This window comes from Struthio camelus, chromosome 5, assembly GCF_040807025.1.
Source record: "Struthio camelus isolate bStrCam1 chromosome 5, bStrCam1.hap1, whole genome shotgun sequence".
Classification (NCBI taxonomy): domain Eukaryota; kingdom Metazoa; phylum Chordata; class Aves; order Struthioniformes; family Struthionidae; genus Struthio; species Struthio camelus.
Genome location: NC_090946.1, coordinates 24,092,619 through 24,113,754, shown reverse-complemented (window position 1 = coordinate 24,113,754; position 21,136 = coordinate 24,092,619). Strand labels below are relative to the sequence as shown.

Here is a 21,136-nt window from a genome sequence, read left to right as displayed (position 1 = left end):
GCTTAACATCTGCCATGGTTCAGGAATTTCTTGCTTCCCACTTTTGCAATCTGAAGAGTATGTCTGCAATGTTATGGATATACTGAAGTGAACCATCATATAATACCATTTGAACCTATAGCAAGGGATGCATTGTATAGTGTAACTGTAGCAAAGGAGTTCTCTAGTCTGTAATCCTCGGAGATGGAGTTAGAATAGACCGTACCTACTAGGCATTTGTCCAAACCTTTAGAAATACAAGTATTCCTTCTGATTTGGGTTTATTGCCATTCAAACAACATTTTCATGACAGAATTCAAGTGGAATTTTTCTTTGTGGTGGGGGGGAGGTCTATGTTTAAAATAATGTGAAAGTCCACAATTAATCAGTATTTTGCTCTGACGCAAGAAATACGGGGAAGAAAGTTGAAGTGATGCATTCATCACCACATGCCTTACAGACTTTGCCCCACTGACATCTTTAGATATTGAATATCTTTTCTTTTGCACTGCATTCACTAATTAAATAAATATAATCTATGTAAAGTATCTCCTTATTTTGATAGATAGAACCATTAGGATACAGCTAAGGTGCTGCTTATTTATGTGTGAGCCTTTTCTTTCAGATAAATGAAACCATAACAAAAATGCTTATTAATCATTCAAACCAATTTCAAAATTATATTTGGCCAAAACTATTCCCAGTTTTATCTGTGTGTTTTTACATCATAAATACCAGTGGCCTATGATAATTTGAAGCAGCAATCCATGTCAAACAGGAGTTCTCTGTGCAGACTAATATTTAACACTTGTTATGGAAGAATTGTTATATACAAAATTTATTTAGTTGAATGCATGAGTAAGTGAGGAAGTTCTAAGAGACCATTGCTTGGTTGTAACCAAATACAGAAAAGAAGAATAATTTACTAGCCAAGTACAAAATAGGCAAATGATGAACTGGCTTTGAGTATCAGATAATATATAACATGAGATCATCTGTTTTTCAGATAATACTCTTTAATCAGTAGGATTGCTTTGTCTATTGAATGAGTGCACACATAACTTTTATCCCTACTGTGCGTTTGTTGGAACATCTCCAGCCAAATTAAAGAAGTTAACTTCGTATTTTTATGCTATCAATCTGAATAGCATGTACAGAGGCTTACACTATTCTTTCCTATAGTTAAACGAGGTGTACACCATTAAAGCAAATGGAAAAAGCTGTATTTTGCTTATCGAGTCTGTTGTTAAGTTATGGAAAAACATTACTGATATCTGGTAGAGCAAATTAAAGAAAGAAAACACTATTGAACTTCCTTCTAAAACAGCTACTCCTTCTTAGTAGGCTCAGTCATTCTGGAATAACAATAAGTAAAACGAATACTGTGACTTTTGGCTGGAAATGGTTTTCCCTCGCAGGGGACATACTGGCCTCCCTTATTTTAGCCACTACTCTAAGTATCAGTGTTATTCTACCCATGGAGAAAAAATTGCTGCCCGTTGATGCCAGATGTGTTGATTTTTTTTTTTTTCTAAATGGGAAAACCATCCTGCAACCAGAATGACACAAATATTTGAATTTTTTGAAAGTATTACATCCACACAGTGCGTAATAGATAGGTCAACCACAATGTCAGGCACTGGTATTCAGTAGAATTTAGATATACAATTCCTGTCATTCCTTTCAAGTGTTTCTCCTCTTTATTCACTTATATAAAGACTGAATAGCCTTCTGAAGTATTGGAAAAAATACGGGGAATAAGAACCTGTACATTCAAATACAGGGTGATATTGCTGTTAAGTGAGATCTTGAAATATAATGGATCTGTTTATCCTATTTATTTTCCGGTGTTCTATAGAACCACAGTTTTGTAATTTTTAAAATTTTTTTTAGGGCTTTGGGGGGATTTTTTGTTTTTTTGGGGGGGGGGTTAAGTTTTTTTTCATTTTGAGGGTTTTTTTTGTTTTATTTTTGTGCAGTCAGTGATCATTCTCTTGGTAGAAAACTCCATTAAGTATATTTTTTTCAATGTCAGACTTATTGTCAGCCAAGAATAGTTAGCTAAGTTAGCTAACTTTTAACAAAGCTGGCAACCAAAACAGGGTAGTTCTGTGAGTGTGTGATCATCTGTGATCATTGTCATGAGGTTTCAACTGTTCGCAGAAGGAAAACAGGTAAAGATAATAATCTCCAATATAGCATGTTAAATCACCAGCAATATCAAGAGGATGTCTTCTAACTTGTTCTTGTACTCAGTGTCTCGCAACATAGTGCAGATAACATGTTACAGGCTGCAGTATTTGTAAGCTAACAGAAACTATAGGATATTTTGGTCAATATTCCAGTGATACTATGCTGTTATTTAAAAATATGTATATATAGTTTAGCTGTAATAGATTCAATTGAATTAATTAAATACTGCTTTGACCAAAAAAAAATTTTAAAGGAGGACATTTTTTGTTATTGTTCTTTTCAATTAAGTATTTTAATAGCTTTGTTTCTAATTTAGAAACAAACATTATTAATTAAAATATCCATTATTTTTCTTTTATTTCTAGCTCCCCTCCACTTACTGAAAAAGAAGTTGAGGTAAATATGTTCTTATAATTTTAGACTTCGAAGGGTCCATTGCTATATGTTCTACTCTAATCTTCTGAATAATGCAAGCTTTAATTCGCGATTGATTATAGAATGATATTCTAGATTGATTTCACTTCTTTCAGTGATGCAGAGTAAATTTTGTCCCTTAATAAATTACTTCAATGGTTAATTTTCCTTACACTCAGAATCTTTGCCTTATTTCCAAATTGGAATTTGTTGCAAAAGTAGCTTAATTGTAATCTAGGTTATGCTCATGTTTTAACAGTGCCTTTAATTCCGTATGCCTCAGTTTTAAGTGCATGCTATAAGTCTAAGGGTGGTTGTTAGAGCTAGGTAGTGGGATTTTTTTGCCAGAAAACATTCCTCAGAAAAAAATATATGGAGATCAATCAAAATAACAAACATAATTTAATAAAAGAAGGCTATTGCCCCATACAACATAATTCTGAAAAAATACTTGAAGAGTTAGGAGGAAGCAAAACGCTTGTTTATACATTCTTCTTAAAAAAATATAACTTCACTTTGAAAAATATTATATTCAAATTAATAAAAATTTGAAAATAAATGACACTACGTTTTGGGTTTGATTGGATTTTTGCTTTTGGCCAATAGAAGTTTTGGGACAGTGAAGAGAAAGATCTTTATTTACATAGCTTCAATCACATGAAACTGTTGGTCTCTTGTACTTTGTAAATTTACATCTGGTAAAGAAAAAACACTCTTTAAAAGTTACATTCAAGAGAATAAAAATGTTAACACTTAATCTTTTGCTGGCTTCAGTGGTAGGTGTTTATCTCTTAGGTAAAACAATGCTAACGGTGAGCTCATCCCTGGACTTCCTCTGCATAGACTATCTGTTTAAAAACCTTGGGGACCCTTGGAGGAAGTCCAGCTAGAAAACAGATCCATTGTGGTTCTGATACTCCCTTCATTGTATATACGCTGCTCCACCAATCTTCCAGAAAAGCATCCAGGAAAAAAGGCAGCAACACACTTATTCCTATTTTAGACAAAGTAAAGAAGATGATTTTTGAAACAATCTAGCTTTAAAAATATTTCAGACTTTCTATTCCAGTATTTATTTAAGCACCAAAGTCAGTGAAACATACCTTTTGCATAAGTCATTACTTGAAATTTCGACATTTCAGTGACACTACTTAAAAATACTTTTTCTTATTATTTTTTTTAATCCAAACAGAATGTGTTTGTACAACTTTCCTTGGCTTTTAGAAATGATAGTTATACCTTGGAAGCTAGAATTAACCAAGCAGAGAGAGAGAGAAATCTTACTGAAGAGAATGCTGAGAAGGAACTGGAAAACTTTAAAGCAGCCATTACGGTAAGAAAACAATAAATTATCTTCTGAAGTATAGCACATATGCACAAGCAGGTGCACATACACATTTGAAATGTATGGCTGTGCTTGCTTATACCAGTTGTAAATTCAGACCCGCCCAAACTCCATTTTCTGCTGGTCAAGCTCAGTACTGTAAGCCCATGCTACTCTACAGAAGGGTGAAAGTGTTTTCTCCAAGAGTGGGCCAGCGTTGCTAAAAGATTCAAAGCAGAGGAAATCGCCCTACTTCTGCTAACATACTTCAGGGATAAATACTGTGAATTTTCTGTTCAGTTCTTAGAATAAGCCTGTGGCAAAGCTAAGAGCATGTAGACTGCAGTTTGAGCGCTGATCCATGGTGACAGGACCACCTTCTGTAGCAGTAAATTTGAGGTGTCCAGTTAAGTAAGACACTGAAATGATCTGAAGCCTAAGTGCTGAGATTTGTGGCATAAAAGACCTCTTAACTGGAGATAATAGAAAGAGGTAAAGGAAAGGCAACAGTAAGGATTACTTTTAATCCCAGGGGGAGGTTAAGGGCCTGAATGTTTTTGTACTTCTCATATTATAATTTTTATTGCAGCTGTTTTGTTTTTCTTATACTCCTTTTTCAGCAATTGCTTTCAGTTTTTCTTATCAGCTTTCTGGATTGTCTAACTGAAATGACAAATCTATCTGTGAGGTATATCAATCTATATTACGCTGCACACATTTTTGCGCAAAAACAAGAGCGAGATGCATAGATACCCTGCTGCTAACTGAAATGTTGGTAGACCTGATTTGCATAGTACAAGGATACGTTGCTGTAGTTAGGAGAACATAAGAGTCTCCCATTTGCTTTATGAAAAATATCAGGTGAGAAAAGATGCAATCATACAAGGATTGTGATATTTACGTATTTTGTCTGGAATTCCAAATCTGCACTTGCAGATTAAGTTTTCCTTTTAAAAAATAAGTGGGGGCAGAGAATATTTGCTTCTCTTTCCTTTGTTCTCTTTTTAAAGAGCAAACGGAAACAGCCTGTTAAATCTCCAGGTTTTATTTATTATAATATTTTGTCTATATACACATTAGTATGACCAGTATACGAGGGCTCTTTAAACTGAAAGCAATTAGTTCACTAGAATTAACATGTATTTTTTTTGAGAATCCCTAATCATGCACTAAAGACCATATTTCCAGCATGAGACAGATGTGTTTAGCTTCCCCCTCTTTTGTCCACTTCACAAACTTCAGTCTGGCTCTTACAAACTTTTTTAATATAACTTACAACAAAGTGGAAGCTGCCCGTTTTCCTAGAAAAGCTTTTGTTCCAAGTGTTTTTGCGTTATACATTAGAATAAACTAAGTTAAGTTATTAAATGAAGTGACAGCTCCTGTACAATCTGTATCATATTAGACCTATGCTTGTTCCCTTCTCAGTGGGAGGTTATCGTCATTTCTGTAGGACAAGCACACGTTATATGGCTTAATCTTAAGTATGGCCAGCCTTCGTAATTTTTTTTAATGGATCTTGTGATAATTGATGTTTTATTCAAAAAGCCAACTTCAAGAGAAAGCTGATTTATATGAATTTCAGATTTCTTCAAGAAAACAAGCAAGTTACAGTTGCCAAGAAACACTTGAAAATCTGAAATTCTGTGCATGTATTTTTCACACAGGTTCCCTTATGCCTTCTTGGGCCTTGCAGTCAACTTTAGGCTGCAATTTGTTTACACTCCAGCTTAAGCGATAGATCAGTTGAAGAAATTGTTGTTGTTAACAGTGAATTCATCAGCGTCTTAACTGTGCTTCTATACCAAGGGTCTGTACTACAAATGCGTTCTCTGAAATTGTTCTAGTTAAAATTACTGCTTATCACTCCCCTCTTTTAGGGGGGAGTAGGAGGAGAGACTTTTTTTCACAAGACTCCTTTCATTGCACTGGTTTACTCTTGCGGTAGCTCAAGTGAGGGAGTGTACTGAACAAGGGCACAAGGCAGCTGATCTGAGGTAGAATTGTATGAACAGCAACATGGTGATTACTTAACTAAAGCTCAGTGCCAAAACTAGTGCATCCTGAAAATGCACTTTCAGAATATAGGAATTCCTCAGCATCATAAAGTCTGCCTCTGAGTCTGAACTAAGTTCTATGGGACTTCTTGTATCAAATAAATTTTTTATGCACAGAACTATTAACTAGGTGAAGAGGTGTTCAATAAGGCTTTGATAAGAATACATCTGAATTTATGCTTCCTTTCAGTAACTAATCCCAGTGAAGTTTTATGGGTCAGTGCTTTTCTGTATTAGATCTGAGCTATCAAGTGACAGTATTAATCAAGTGCATAAGCTATGTATTGATAGATAAGAAGTGGATAAGAAATTACAATTGCCATTTGATTTAGCAGGCCATATAGGTTGCTATGACTTTCTTGTTTTTTTTATTCTTGTGAATCTAATACCTGATTTCTTTTCAATGGGTACAGTATCATGGAACTGATAGAACATAAATGGTCTTGTAACACATTGTGCTCAGCAAATTCAAATGCTCTTTGTATTTCAGCAATCATTTGTACCTACTGGTTAAAATAATAATGGCATTTGTAAAGTTCTTAGGTAGTTAGCCCTGATAAAACATTGATTTCAACAGGAACAGTATTGCAAATGTGCACAACCTGCTAACTCCTTTAAAGATGTGCCTGCAGTATGTAGCTCTGTATGAAACAGAGCAACAGCACTAGCTTGATTATCTGTGGTGGCAGAGGCAGCATTCCTGGGGGGCTAATTTGTCCGCACGTAGTTTGGCTTAGACATGTCTGTACAACCTCGGTGGCTCAGGCCAGTTCATCTGAACTAAGAGTGGCATGTCATCACATTATGGCATATGTATTTTCACTTCAGTCTTCAGCTGCCTTATGGCATCACTATGAACACAGAGAAGCTTACCAGAAGCTACTGGAAGATATTGCTGTGCTGCGTCGTTTGGCTGCCAGACTGTCCAGCCGTGCTGAAATGGTTGGAGCTGTTCGCCAGGTAAGAATATCCCAGTGTCTAACACGCATCCTGGCTGCACACGTTCACTCTTTCTCTTTTTTGCCCTTAGCTGTAGGGTATAATAGCCCTTTGAAATTGATTTGTCATTTTGACAGATTAATGATATTTAACGTAGCATCAATTAAGACAAAATTTCAGTCAGGAAATAGAATTCACATAGAAAGGGATTACCCATGAAGCTATTCAACATCTCTACAATAGAAGCATATATATTATTCAGAGCTATATTCATCATAAGAAATATTTTTAAAATCAGTGCAGCAAAAACAAGAATGGCTTTTCTGGGTCAAAAAGCTCCTCTAGTTCAGTAGCTTGCCTTTGACAATAGCTTACGTCAGGCAACTGTAAAGAGCGTAAGAACAGAGGAAGCGTAAATTGTTGCCTCTACCCACTAAAGTAACTAGGCTGATGACAGTGACTGAGACCTTCAAGAGTTCAAAAACAAGTGCACATCTGCCACATAACAGGCGCACAGACAGACAATATATGACAAGATAAATGGTGATATTCTCTGGATATATATTACTGCATTTGTGTTTGTATTCTAAGTAGCTTAGGTATTTTCAGTTTTGTAGATACCAATATTTCTTTATGAACGTCTATTGCAGATTTGGCCCTGACAGGGAACATAGACATAGAGGCATATGATTTGTCTGAGAAGCGTGAAGGTTGCCTGAGTGGTGGTCTGTCTTTTCTTGCTTAGGAGAAGCGTATGTCAAAGGCAACAGAAGTAATGATGCAGTATGTGGAAAATCTGAAAAGAACATATGAAAAGGATCATGCTGAGCTAATGGAGTTTAAGAAACTTGCCAATCAGAATTCTAGCAGAAGCTACGGTGCCTCTGGTAAAAATAATAAATAAATAAATAAATAATATATATATAAAAAAATAAAAATTCAAGGGTTTGTCTTCTCTCTGAACAGAGAAGTGTCTAGCGCTTTTTATCACAAAAAGTACACATGAATCTGTTCATGAAGTTCTGTTCTTCAGAAGCAGATTTCAAAAGTTTATGCTTGTAACAGCTAAAATATTTCATGTTTTTCAAGCCTTACTTAATGCTGTAGTACGGTAATGTAAAATTATTCTTACTTACCAGATTCTGATAGGATCCAAAAACATTTGTGTTGGACTCTTGTAAATATGCACAGCTTATGCGTTTTTAGTACATCTGCCTCTGAGATGACAGATGTTGGCAAAATTTTATTATTAAAACGTGAAGATTTTTATTTGCAACATTTCCTTTCAAAGGTTGATGGAAAGTGAAGTATGAGTGTTTTTCTTTTGGAAAAATTTGCATATGGAGTCAAATAGTCTCTGATCTCAGTAAAGATAGTAATCATTCCACTTTGTGCAGTTACTACAATTTTCTACAGATATAATTGAAGCCTAAACTGTGTAACAGGTAAATACGCAGTCACTATAAACTTATATAAATACAATATGTCTGAGTTTGAAATATAAGCCAAGGCTCTATTAATATAGATAACTCATATAGTCTAAGACTATTATTTATCTACTGTTTTTCATGCAGAAGATGGAGTACCTCGTTCATCTAGATCCATGTCCCTTACTGTTGGAAAGGTAAAAAGGGAAACGAAATCAATTGAACATTTTATGTAGTGAAATTTCTTTGTCTATACACATTCAATTTTATAGTCTGTGTTCAAACTGTAGCCCTGGTAAATTCTCAATATTGTTCATGTCATTTAGTGCAAATCTTGGATACTTGATTAAGAATGACTCTATGCAATAATGATAATGCTTGCTATGGAGTTGTAAATAATAAAGGGACCTATATATTTAAGAATAATTGTATCCCAGGCAGAGAACGGCTCAGGTCCTGTGCTTTGCTCTAGTTCTTCTGTGAGGTTTTATGGAAGCTGAGTATTGTATCAAACCTTACTATATGGTTAGGGATTCTAGGAACATACCACATTCGTAATCTTAACAATAATACCACGTTCAGAGTACCTTAAATGTAAACAGAATTAGTCTTAAGTGCCCATTTTTTCAGTTAGCATCAGAATATCTTGTTTGGTTTGACAAAGCGTTCAGAGAGAGAGATTGTCCGATTGTTTTAATTTAACTGATTAATAATTTTAATTTCTGTAAAACTTCCAAAATAACTGGTGACTTGAGAGAGGCAAATCCTAATTTGACCGTTATGAAATTTGATGATCGGAGGCATTATTCCCCTTAGCATTTCTTTTCATATTTTTACTCTGTTGGCTCATAATACTTCAGATTTAGTTTATTCCTACCACTTCCAAGTGCTGTGTGGACTAGGTCACACAGCATGCTGAGGGCAAGACTGGATTTCAGAAAGATCCAGATAAGTTGAGATAGGGGTCCCAAAAAAGGGTAGAATTCCATATGGACAAGTGCAAATCTCAACATCACACAGAAATAGTTAACTGTACAAATATAAGATAGGAAGCAGCTGGCTAGTTATCAGTCTGACGGGAAAGGATCCGTGTAGCGCATCACAAGCTTAAAACAATCAACAATTTCACAGTGTTGCAAAAAATACAATCATACATTCCAATAAATAAACAGAATTAATATCTGTTCAATGCAGGCATTAACTATTCTGCTTTTTTCACCACTGATTCAGCTTCAAGGGAGTAATAGATTCAGTTTTGGGCATCACATTTCAAAAACGATTTGGACTAGTTGAAGAGAGGCCAGAAGAGATGAACAAGGATAACCAGAGATCTAGAAATTATGACCTATTGGGAAAGATGGAAAGAACGTGAGGTAGTTTAGTCTAAAGAATGCAGAAAATGTAAGTCCTCAGACTTGTCAAAAATGCTAGAGAGGAATTAACTGTTCTCCGTGATTCAGTGAATAGGCCGGTTATAAAGGCCTTAAACTGTAGTAAGTAAGATTTAGGTTATTACTGCTATAAAGTTTTGCCTACAGTCTAATAAAACATTAGAATAGACTGCCTAGCAAGGCTGCAGACTCTGTGTCATTTTTTAGGAGCCTATTAGATGAACCTCTGTCGTTAGTGAGTAGGTATAGTTGGTCCTACCTAGAATCCGGATGATGGAGTACGTGGCCCCTTTTAGATGTTCTAGATCTCTAAATGTCTGATTAATTCCTTTTCCATAGTTATCCAGAGCAGAAAATTAGAAATGTTTGGATGCTAAGATGAAGCTGTTAGATGCTATGTGTGCTTGGTTTTTTAGTCAGTGGAAACCATAGATTGCATTAGGTGTATTTTGGAGGATGAGATATTTGGCTTCTTGCCTAATAAAAGCAAAAGCTTATTTGATCTATACTTGAGCTATAATGCATTGTGTAAAACTAGCATGGGTTTATCATATGAAGGATTTTTGTTGCCTTTGGGAAATGTGAACAGTGCCACATGATGCTAGATAGATATCTTAAAAACTCAAGGGTGGGGGAGAAGGCTCTGTTCTTTTGGGGAGGGTGCGGTTGTTTTTGTTTCTGTAAGTAATAATATGTAGTTATATAATTAATGAATATATTATAATGAGTACATAGCAAGAGAAGAGTTTCATGTGCAACTTCATTATTTCCTGACATTGTGACACTGGCACTTTTCCCAGGACGATTGTACATCTGGCTTAACCAAAGATAATAGCTTCTAATGAGAACTGATGATATCAGTTCAGAACGTATCTGTTGTGTGACTTATACTATCGGGCTTTCTGTGTGGAGGAGAGAAAGAGCTGCATCCCTGTACAACCACACATTTCTCACTAAGCACATGCCATATCAGGCAGTACATTAGGAAGGAAGTTTGGGGAGAATATCACAGCACTAACAGCCTTTTACCTTAATTTTGCTCCAAACTCTCTTTTTGCACAAGAGATTCATGCTGACATTAACGCAGGTTAATGAATCTTTGCCATACCTATTAACTTGTAGAATTGTTCTTCAGCCCAGCTTGTTGTATGATAGAAAAAAAATGTTGTTTATCACAGAATATGCCTCGGAGGAGAGTCAGCGTTGCTGTTGTTCCTAAATTTAACTCCTTAAACATTCCTGGTCAGTCACCAACAGCTTCACCTATACCTTCAGTGCCATCCCTGGTAAGTAAAACCCAGAATTTAAAGATACTGCTTTTTATCTAAAACCCTTTCACGCAGGGCGAAGCCATTATTTCTGAAAAATGTATGCCCTTCCATTGGTAACAGTTTGTTGTGACTCCATCCAGGGCAGGGGGTTGGTCAGAGGTAATTCCTGTTGTACAAGGACTAATGCTTTCAGAATCTGCCCCCCTAAAATGATCACCTTCAGGTACAGAGCTGAATAGGGCCTGCTGTTGGTTCAGAGGCATTAGACATAGGATAAGGCAATTTGCCTTAATATCTATGGTAATGTACTGGAAAGAAGTAGTAAAAATCATTGTCCAGGCAAGAAGAAAAATTTTAACTAGAATCTATAGAAGATGATTGGACTGCTTTGGCATTGTGGCAGCTTCTAGTCATTGCTACGAAGTCCACCAAATAGAAAAGCGTATAATTCACCTATAGAAATGTGTGCGCTACAACTTCAGAACTTCACTGATGATCTGGGATTAATGGAGTTTTCAGACTCCATCTTGACTTTTTGTTTATAAAGTTTTAATAAACTAAATGATAATCTAATTTGAACCTAATAAATCTGTATAAATGCTTTGCAGGAAAACTGACCAGAGATGAGCTAAGATGGCACATACGCTGAAAATTTGACAGTTTTCTGTTTCAAATTTAGAGCTATTTAAATGAGCAGTTTTGCTGACAAGCTAAATCCATTTTAATTTTAAGAAAACGACCTGTCTGTGTAGTTTAGTTACTACATGCTCAGAGGGAGTTGTTTCAGGAACAAAGTAAAGAAACCTCATTTATTTTATTTTTGTTTAAAGTTTTCCATTGAAAACTTAGCTAATAAATTAAAATTCATAGGATAATATGGAGAGAAGAAATACAATAACTTTACTGTCCAATGATCAATATATGAAGAAGAAAGACTAGGTACTTACTGGGAGAAAATAAGTATGGTAGACAGGCAGAGAAATGTCGCAAAGGTATTCTGAATGTTCAAGACCATTGTTTACTGTGGTTAGAGGGAATAAGGTGGGAGCTTTTTTAAAGATGTCTTGCTGGTGATTGCGAGAATAAAATCTAAGCAGCACATTGACTTTGCCATTTTACCGAAGGCTTGAAATTAATTCATGGATGTAACATTTGTTGCTATTTTTCAATTTACAGTCTGAATCACCTAATAATGGAAGGAGCAATCTAACATCTACTCCTGTTCTGCCAGCACTTTTAGAGAAGTGAGTTTTCTAGGTCTTTCAATACCTATTAAATCCTAATATGGAATGAAAATGTTACTGTTACTATAAGGAAATTATACTAAAGCATAGAGTATTGAAATTAGTGACACACTATTGACTTATGTTGATTCAAGATCTGGTAACTGTATTCTACTACATAAACATTATATTGTTCTTTTTGTCTTCAAAGAATTTGCAAACAGTATCTCAGAGCTAAACTGAGCCTACCATGATCCAACCGTCAGTACAGCTCATGAAGCAATAAATGCAGCAGCAGATTTACATGCTTTTACACATTTACACACTTGAGTAGGCCTACCTTCAGAACTTGTCAGAATACAAGAGTATTGCTTACAATGCATGTGGATTTTTTTTTTTATTTCTCAGAATAAATTAATGTTCTATCTAATATCTACAGTTGGCCTTGAGCAATCCGGGGTCTGCATTTCCCTAAAGTTGACTATCTCAGTAATGTAAGTTTGTGTTCTGCCCTTGCCTTTTCAACGTGTGGCTAGTTGATAAGAATCATATTTTGAAATAGCATGATATCCAATGTCATTTAGGTTTTGAAATTTATATGAAATAAGTATATGAAATTCAGAAGTATAATTTCCTATAATGCTAGAGCATCAAAATTTTTATAGAGGTCAAAGCAATAACTAAACTGAGTAAAAATTATTTTTTCTTCACTAGAAAATGAAATTGATATTCAGCTAAATTAAAGCATTAAGGTTGTGATTTTAGTTTTGCCATTTTAAGAAGTTTACCTTTTAGCGGGGCAGTGGGGTGGGGGGAAGAATAGAGGTATGAAGAGGGAATTTTTTTCAGTCTGGTAAACAAGCCAGAACCTCAGCATCTATATCTATCTGTAAATGCAAGAAGATTTTTTTCATCAAAGCCTTTGCCCTTTTGACCCTGTATTACTTTGTACCATTAGTGTGCGCGTTCTGTCAGGATTCAGGTGTGCTGTTATAATCCATTTTCCATAGTAGTTCCATGAGTCATTCCATGGGTTTAAATAGTGCTGCTGTTGGAACAAAATGATAGTTATATAAACAGGGACAGCAGAGATTTGCTCTGCTGGAAAGCATGTGCATCTACAGATTTCTGGAAGAAACTTTTAAATTTGATAGTTGAAATTCATGTAGGGATGTAATTTAATACGATCAAATTTCTTGAATTTATGAACTGGCGAAGTTTATAAAGCACTCTAAGAAAAAATATGTATTTGCAGTTTACATGTTACTGCTTCTTAGTTCTTTAATGATGAATGTAAAGCCCATGTAGTAACAGAAGGCAAAGGTGAATGATATGAAAACACGAGACTGGGATGAGAACAGAAGGCATACCCAAGTTCTACAAGATCTTTTTAAACAATTACCATTATGGACACCAGTCCTGTTATATTTGCGAACCCATGCACTTATGTACTTTATTCATGAGTGTGAACAGCCTAGAAAGCAGGAAAAAGAAAAAAAATCACCTTTCCAAATACTTATCTCTTTTAGGAAATGTTTCACATTCTAAGGAAGTTGCTTGCTAATGTTTCAGAAATAAAACTTATTAAACGATTACATTGATTTGTTTAAGTGATATTGGTGATTTGGATTGTGTACAGTATCACAGTAAAAATACCTGCAATATCAATTTAGATTAAAGTTTCTTAGGATGCTTTAAACATCATACAAATTAAAAGCTTTAAGATATGTAGCTCTTACTTCAGAATAGAACATTAATTTTCGTGTGTTTTCATTCAGGTGTTAGGACAGGACAGCATTTATTTTATGTCTTTTTTTTACCTCTATGCTTTATTAAGAATGAAAATGTGACAATTAGGAAATCAAAAACTATAAAATTAAAAAATATAAACTATGATAAAAAAACATTGCCACCAGTTGTTGCAGTTCAGTAAAACTCTGCGAGATTTGAAACAATTTTTTGTACAGAAATTCTGCAAAAAAAAGAAAACTTACCAACATTTCTTGCTGTTTCTTAAAAACCACAGCAAAACCCCTCATGTTACCACATAACAGTAGCAGAACTTGAAACTGAAGTTTGAGCACAAGTATGTATGAATAGCCAGCCGCAACTGTAGTATAAAATTACACAGTGGTTTAGCAGAGCTGTGTATATTTAGGCAGTTCAAGCTTATGCTCATGATGTGTTTGAAGGCCAAATGAAGTTAAGGAAACCATAAGGTGACTACTATGAAGTCCATGTGACTTCTTGGGAGAAAATCCACTGATGTCAATAAAGATGAGTTATTCTCCCGTTGATTTTAGTGCCAGAAAGATAAGGCCTACCAAGAGTTAGATTCCAGAAGTGGGAACGGGATCCGTGGTTGAGCTTATTAAACCTTGACTTTGCTAGATTTGCTATCAGTTGTGTCTGAATGACTTTAACTCTGTGACTGAGAATTAAATGCATACAGGTGGCTGAGCACTGCAGAAAGAGAGGAATATGTCTTTTATCATAGTTGTGTTCCTTTGAAGCAATATTCAATGGCTTATCTTTAAGCTAAACACTCAAAGCTTTTACTTGGGAAAAGTTTCAGTGACGGAAGCTATATATGTATGGATTTGTGTCTTTTTAGCTATGCATCAGTTCAGCATGTAAAGTCAGTAGAAAAAAGTACTTAGGCAAATAGGAAAAATATGTTATTAAACTAATATTTGGTATTGTGTTTATAATTTTCCCTTTGCCATAGTAGGCTGCAATTTCTAGAAAGTTTTTTGGAAACTCCAGGGAGGAAATGCTTTGCAGAATAGCAAACAAATACTATGGATAAGCCAGGAAACCAATGCTCTTCTCTTTCCTTTTTAAAAAAGGGAACAAAACCACAAGTTTTAATGCCTTGAAGACCTATTAATTACTGTTCTTAGATTACAATATTTTGATACTAAAATTCTGTTTATGATGTTTAATTTTTTTTTCTTTCGCAACATGTTTCTCCAATACAGAGAAAGAGTAAAATTTCAAAAAAAAAAGAAAAATTTCAGATTTTCCTTCAAAGATGCAATTCAATTGATCATTAAAGGACCAGGAGTCACATAGATTGTTGTTATTCAGTAGCATACTCCAAATACAATACATTTCAGTGGTATTATTTTCACTTTCTATGCTTCTTTTGTCTTGGCAGTGGAAAGTCTAATGGAGAGCCCGACTGTGAAGCCTCTACTTCTATGTTGACACAGAGTGGATTGGAAGAGATCAATCCTGAAACTAAAGCCAAGATAGAGGAGGAAGCATATAACAAAGGGTGGGAATATCTTAGTGAGCTAAATCTGTAAATATATCTTACCAGATGAAGACTTGTGTTTTTCATAACGTAACTTTAAACAAAAAATAAGTGATATAATCAATAGCAGCTCCAAGAACATGACCATAATTGGAGCAATGTGGAGACTTTCTTCAGTGAGCTTCACTCATTGTATTTGTAGTGATTCACTTTCATCCTTTATTAATCTTAGTCAAACTGTCGGAGAGAAGTTATACCAGAGACTAGTTGAGTGGAAGTCGTTATGTCAATAATATTCAGCTTCATGACAGGATAATCCAAAACAACTTCCTAAAACATTGGTCCTGAAAACTGTACATGGAGCTGAGTAAAAAGTAGACATTAGCTTTTGCAGTAGAATCTTGGGTTTTGTGTGGCAAAGTGCTTTACACGGGAGGATATGGAGTAATTAACAGTTTTGGGGTCTGTCCATTTCCAATTGCCCAACAAAGAACTTTGTACTATGTGAAGAGTGGGACAAAAGTTTTGATCTCATACTGCAGAAACCAACAAGTCATGCATCTTTAGCATTGATTTGCTTTTATTCTTCAGAAAAAGAATAGAAAGTATTCAAAAGAATTAAAAAATAAAGCAAGGAAAAAAGTCCTCCTTTACAATTCTCAGAAATTATGCTCTGAGAACTATAACCTCTATTTCTTTTGCAAGAGGATGGATTTGGTAATAGAGCTAATGTAATCCTCTGTTAAGGAAGGATATCAAAAAAAAAAAAAAATCCTCTGTTTGTGTGCCATATTCATGGTCTTTACTTTTCTTCGTTTGTCATAGTGTCGCACCATCTCTGCTGCTTTTGTTGCCTGTAATAAACATATGGCTATTTTTTCATTATGTAAGAACATATAGCATACTAAACTGAAAAAAAAAATGCTTTGTGTGTTAAAGCTATCAGGAAGGCTTGAAGAAAATCAAAGAACTTCAGGAACTGAAGGAAGAAGATGAAGAGGCACCAAAAGAAAGTCCTGATGAGCATGAAGAAAGTGAAAATGAAGATGAGATAAAAAATCTGAAAAGCAGGTGAGACAGTGGTGTAATATGTCTACAAGAAGGGCTGATTTCCCTTCCCCCTACCCTTGAGGTACCCAACCGAGTCTTTCATGCTATTATCTTGACATATTCTCTTCAAATCTAGAAAAATAGATTTGAAATAATCATACTTTCACAAAAAGATATATTCCAAGAAAATACAGTTGCAAAATGGAAAACCTTTTATTTTGACATTTTCAATTGAAACCATATGTTGACATTTGTACATCAACATGCTTTATCTTGATGGGGTTCTTTTTTTGATTTGAGGTAAAAAATATTCCACAAGAGTTCTTTAAATGCTAAAATGCATCTCCCAGTGGGCATGCATTGTCTTATGAAAGTTTTAATTCTATTCAGAGATGAGTCTTTCAGTATATCTACTCCTCAGCTTGCACTCTGACTTAGGCAGGCGCCTGGTCCTTCTAGAAGCTGTATAGATGCTGTAGAACAGCACTGTGCTGGGGTTAAAATACCCTGCTTTTCAGTGGAAGGATAAATATATTATTACATTCGTCTGTATCCAGTGCTCTTCCTCTATTGTGGGGACTTTTGAATCCTCTGCTTATCATCCTGACTGAAAAACTTTTGAAATGTTCCACTTTTCCTAAGGTTATTTGAATTTCTTTGGTGGCTCTACCAACCCTATTCTCAATATACCTTCAATTTCCTGCATTTTAAAAGCAGAGACTTTTGCATTGCTGAGAAATTGAAGACTGGCCAAAGTAATACGTCCAATCCTGAGCTAAGGTAGGGATCGCTACCTGATCCTAAAGGACTCATTGCCAGCTTATGATGATTATAAACATCGGCTTATTTGAGATTCAAGCTGTGTTCAGAAGCGCGGCCACCTCACTGTCAATCATGAAACTCTATGCTAGGAAATGTTTTCCTTCTAATATTTAATTTAACTGAACAAGCTATGAACTAGGCAGAATTTAGATCTGATCAAGCTCTGAGATTAGCCTTTTGACAGATGGGAGAAATAGAAGTCAAGTTTATGGCTTGATATTTGTCCTTAATCTATACACATCTTGCAAATATCACCTGTGTTTGAGCCTACAGCTCTTTTTGAAACAACCTAACAACATGTTGGTTCTCTGACAAGGTGTTTGTTTTTGGAAGAAAGATGATGCAACATACAACTATGAAATTGTTCAAATTTAGGAGTTTAAAATAATCTAGTTGCATATGATTAATATATAATAGATTTTTTTTTTTCATTTTACAGCAGACTTGAAGTCATCATTAATTATTTACATATACTGTACCCCAAACTGTGTAAACACTGGAATGTGGTATGGCTTGTAGTAGCTGCGATAATCATTTTTGCTGTCGTGTTATGGATTTACCATTCATACAACTCCTGTGATGAAATATCAGAGGGACCTGAAGGGAAGGCCAGCTGTTCTGCTGCCCATCAATATTCCTGGTGGAACTCAGGATTTCAGCATGAGCAACGCACTGAATAATAAAGGAACAAACACATATTTATGGTACCTGAGCAAGCACACATGTTAGAATACAGTTGTTAAAGGTAGTACTTAGTCACCTTTCTGGTTCTTAAATGTGACCTGTTAAGACATGTGAGTTACTCTACACCATCAGCTTTGGAGATATGTTGTGAACATAGCTTGCCAAAACGACCATCTGATAAATACTTCCGTCTGTCTGTCCTGCTAATTGTAAATGATTGATATGGATAAAGTAATATTGAATCATGATAAGGTTGTGGCAGTAATCAGCAACCATCAAGACATTTAAAAGGAATATTTGCACAGGACATTGATGTCTATGTTATGATTTTGAAGAAAATCAAAAGCTATATTTGCGGAGTTAGTTGCTTTACTTCAGCATTTCCAGAATTTATTGATTGAAGTATTAATGGCATTTAAGTCCTTTATTTTCTTATTCACAATTATTGGGTAGAATAGAAGGCCTTTCATGGAAGGTAAAGTTATATTATCAGACTAAATGCATTGCTGATATAGTAATTTCAAAAGAGGAATTACCTATACGAATATTTAAATGGAGTACTGAGTACGGGCATACATGCATTTTACGATATGCTTTAAGAATGGGACCACCTCTTTATTTGAGTGGGATATGCGGCAAAACCTAAAATGAGGTCTAGGTGGCACAGCTGATATTTTCCAGTGCCTCTGGGATCTTCTGATGTGTCAGAGGGATATGCTTTGTAACAAATTTTTACAACTTCTCTGAATAACAATGCAATGTATGCTGCTCAGAGTCACTAATGATTGCAACGAAAAGTAATTACTGTCTGGAAGGTTAGATGAGCGGTCCTGAACATCTAACCTAGTCTTGAAGATTGGCAGATGACCACTCTGAATGGACTCTGCCCTTTGCTCATACTGGAAATAGGCTTCCTTTGAGATCTGCAGCAGGAACACAGTACTGCGTACAGCCAAAACCTGCAGGTGCCTACATGAATGAGGACAGTAAAGCAGCGAGGACTTTACAGAGGTCACTGCATGTTCTTAGCAGTTTATTTTCAGAATCTGATGCATAGTTTGTTAGTATTCTGATACGCCTTCAAAACTAAACTAGCAGGTCATGCTAGGTTAATCTTTTGGCTAGATTTTTTTTAACTGTTCTGCCTATTTGGGAATTGAGAGTTCTTACGAATGTGAAATTTTTAGACATAAGCAATTGCAAAATGGTGAAGCCATTATCTGAAAATTCACGCCTAGAACTGAGAACTGAGACCAAAATGCATGTCACTTAAGGTATATCATATGTACCTGCAGAATGTCACTTTTGACTGAAGATCAATTGCATTTGTGTTTCCATTGCTATATGCTTGAATCTAGCCACAACATGAAAATCAGTGTGATACTTGTTTGCACTCTTGGGTCTTGCGTTCTTTTGGCGTTTCCTGACTGATTAACAGCTCAGTTTACCAACTGAAGGATAAGGATGTTAGGAAGTACTGTAATTACAGTTCAGATACAGTTAATATTCACTTGTTTTCTTTTGATGTAAACATTGAACTTCAAGCTAACTAGCAAAGAAAACAGCTTTTAACTCGGTCAGGAATTTAATTCACGTACTTGGCACAAGTAACAATTATCCTGCTGGTGAATTTTGTTTTTTTGCATCTTTAGTCACATGTATCTTAAAAGATATTTATATGGAGAAAGGGAAAAAAAAATAGGAGACCACTACCACTGTTGTAAAGCAAAATTGCTATAAGCAGTTTGGGGTTTTGTTTTTTATTTAAAATGTATTTTTGAGGTATAAAGTAGAATGTTTAAGGAAGTTCAAAAAGGATGATGGGGAAGTGTCATTTGGTCTAAAATTGTAATTAGTAAAGAATAAGACAGAAGAGGGTTTTTTTTTTGCAAATTATCTGGTATCTGGTTCAGTTAGAATAGCCGACTGTGAAGAACAGCTATGACATGTCACATACTTAACTATTTAAAGAAATTTCTCAGTGGTTCTTTGAACAATTATTTATTACAACCAGCATCTTTGACTTAAAAATCTTTAGGCATATTGTTGATAACCTAATAAGGCAATAAAATTAAAGATGAATAGTCCTGAAGATTCAGAATCCTCAATGCCAAAAATTATGGCACGTGGAAATGTTGGGCTGCCTTGAGAAAAATCGAGTCAAAAATGCCTGCAGTCAAATTAATTTGCTCTTATTCACATCTACAATGATCTGGGTGTGACACCTCATTTTAAGCACATGAAGAATCTCATTGATATCAATGGGACTCTTCAACTGCTTGAAGTTAAGCGTGCTGTAAATTTTTGTGGAGTCAGTATCTGGCCGGTTCTTTGTTCTCTTTTTGGAATTCAGCGCACTGGCTTTTTGTAGACTTAGTGCAGAAGGGAGAATTTCTTTAAGTAGTTGTACCATTATGAATGGAACTACTTGCATACGTAAAGCGAGTATACTTTTGCCGCAAAGTTATTAACTGGTATGGGTAATGGACTTAAAGAGGCAAGCGATTTTAATGGGGATTAAAAGATGAAGATAAAACAGTTTATAAACATATATATATATATAGTTGTTCTTTTTATAGCTACTGTGAGCAAGATGTCCACTAAAAATAATGGACCACAGTGACTAACAGCACATTAAATACTGTTGCTCACATTTCTCAGTGAATTAATGGAAACACCTTCTGTTTTGTTTTTTTTTTTCCTAATAGAAAAGTAAATTGAGCTCAAAAACCATTCTAAATGTATTTTTATCTGCTGGAAGTTAGTTTGCTTTATCTGGGGGGAAAAAAACCCTCTACTGTAATGTTCAAAGATCACATCAGATAACAAGGAATAGTTTTATTATTTATGCTATTAACACTGAAATAGTTTTCTTGAGGTGCAATATTTATTTTTCTGCTTTAATAAGACACATTTATTGTTTCTCCTGCACAGCACGGATGTTTTTAGTAAAAGGAATTTTAAAAGGGCACTATTTTTGTGTATCATATTTAATTTTGTAACATTGTAAGATTTTGCACAAGTGTGCTGGTATTGTACTGTATAGTATCACATACTTGAGTTTTGAAATAAAAGTATGGTTTCAAAGTCCTCACTGCTGCTA

The 21,136-nt window shown here is 35.1% G+C and overlaps 1 protein-coding gene across 20 annotated transcripts in view; it reads left to right on the top strand.

Annotated features, from left to right (window-relative positions):
* Positions 1 to 21,123, top strand: part of IRAG1 (inositol 1,4,5-triphosphate receptor associated 1) — a 122,870-nt gene extending 101,747 nt beyond the window's left edge. For 18 of the 20 annotated variants that reach the window (XM_009680217.2, XM_009680218.2, XM_068945093.1 and 15 more), the window contains 10 exons: positions 2,538 to 2,568; positions 3,779 to 3,919; positions 6,796 to 6,927; positions 7,652 to 7,793; positions 8,481 to 8,530; positions 10,903 to 11,010; positions 12,172 to 12,239; positions 15,379 to 15,498; positions 16,417 to 16,548; positions 17,789 to 21,123. In XM_009680217.2, coding sequence (XP_009678512.2) covers positions 2,538 to 2,568; positions 3,779 to 3,919; positions 6,796 to 6,927; positions 7,652 to 7,793; positions 8,481 to 8,530; positions 10,903 to 11,010; positions 12,172 to 12,239; positions 15,379 to 15,498; positions 16,417 to 16,548; positions 17,789 to 18,029 — 1,165 coding nt within the window. In that variant the 3' untranslated portion in view covers positions 18,030 to 21,123. Of the gene's footprint in view, positions 1 to 2,537; positions 2,569 to 3,778; positions 3,920 to 6,795; positions 6,928 to 7,651; positions 7,794 to 8,480; positions 8,531 to 10,902; positions 11,011 to 12,171; positions 12,240 to 12,657; positions 12,713 to 15,378; positions 15,499 to 16,416; positions 16,549 to 17,788 lie in introns of those variants that run through there. The other 2 variants (XM_009680216.2, XM_068945097.1) reach the window with 2 other exon arrangements.
* Positions 21,124 to 21,136: the final 13 nt, after the last annotated feature.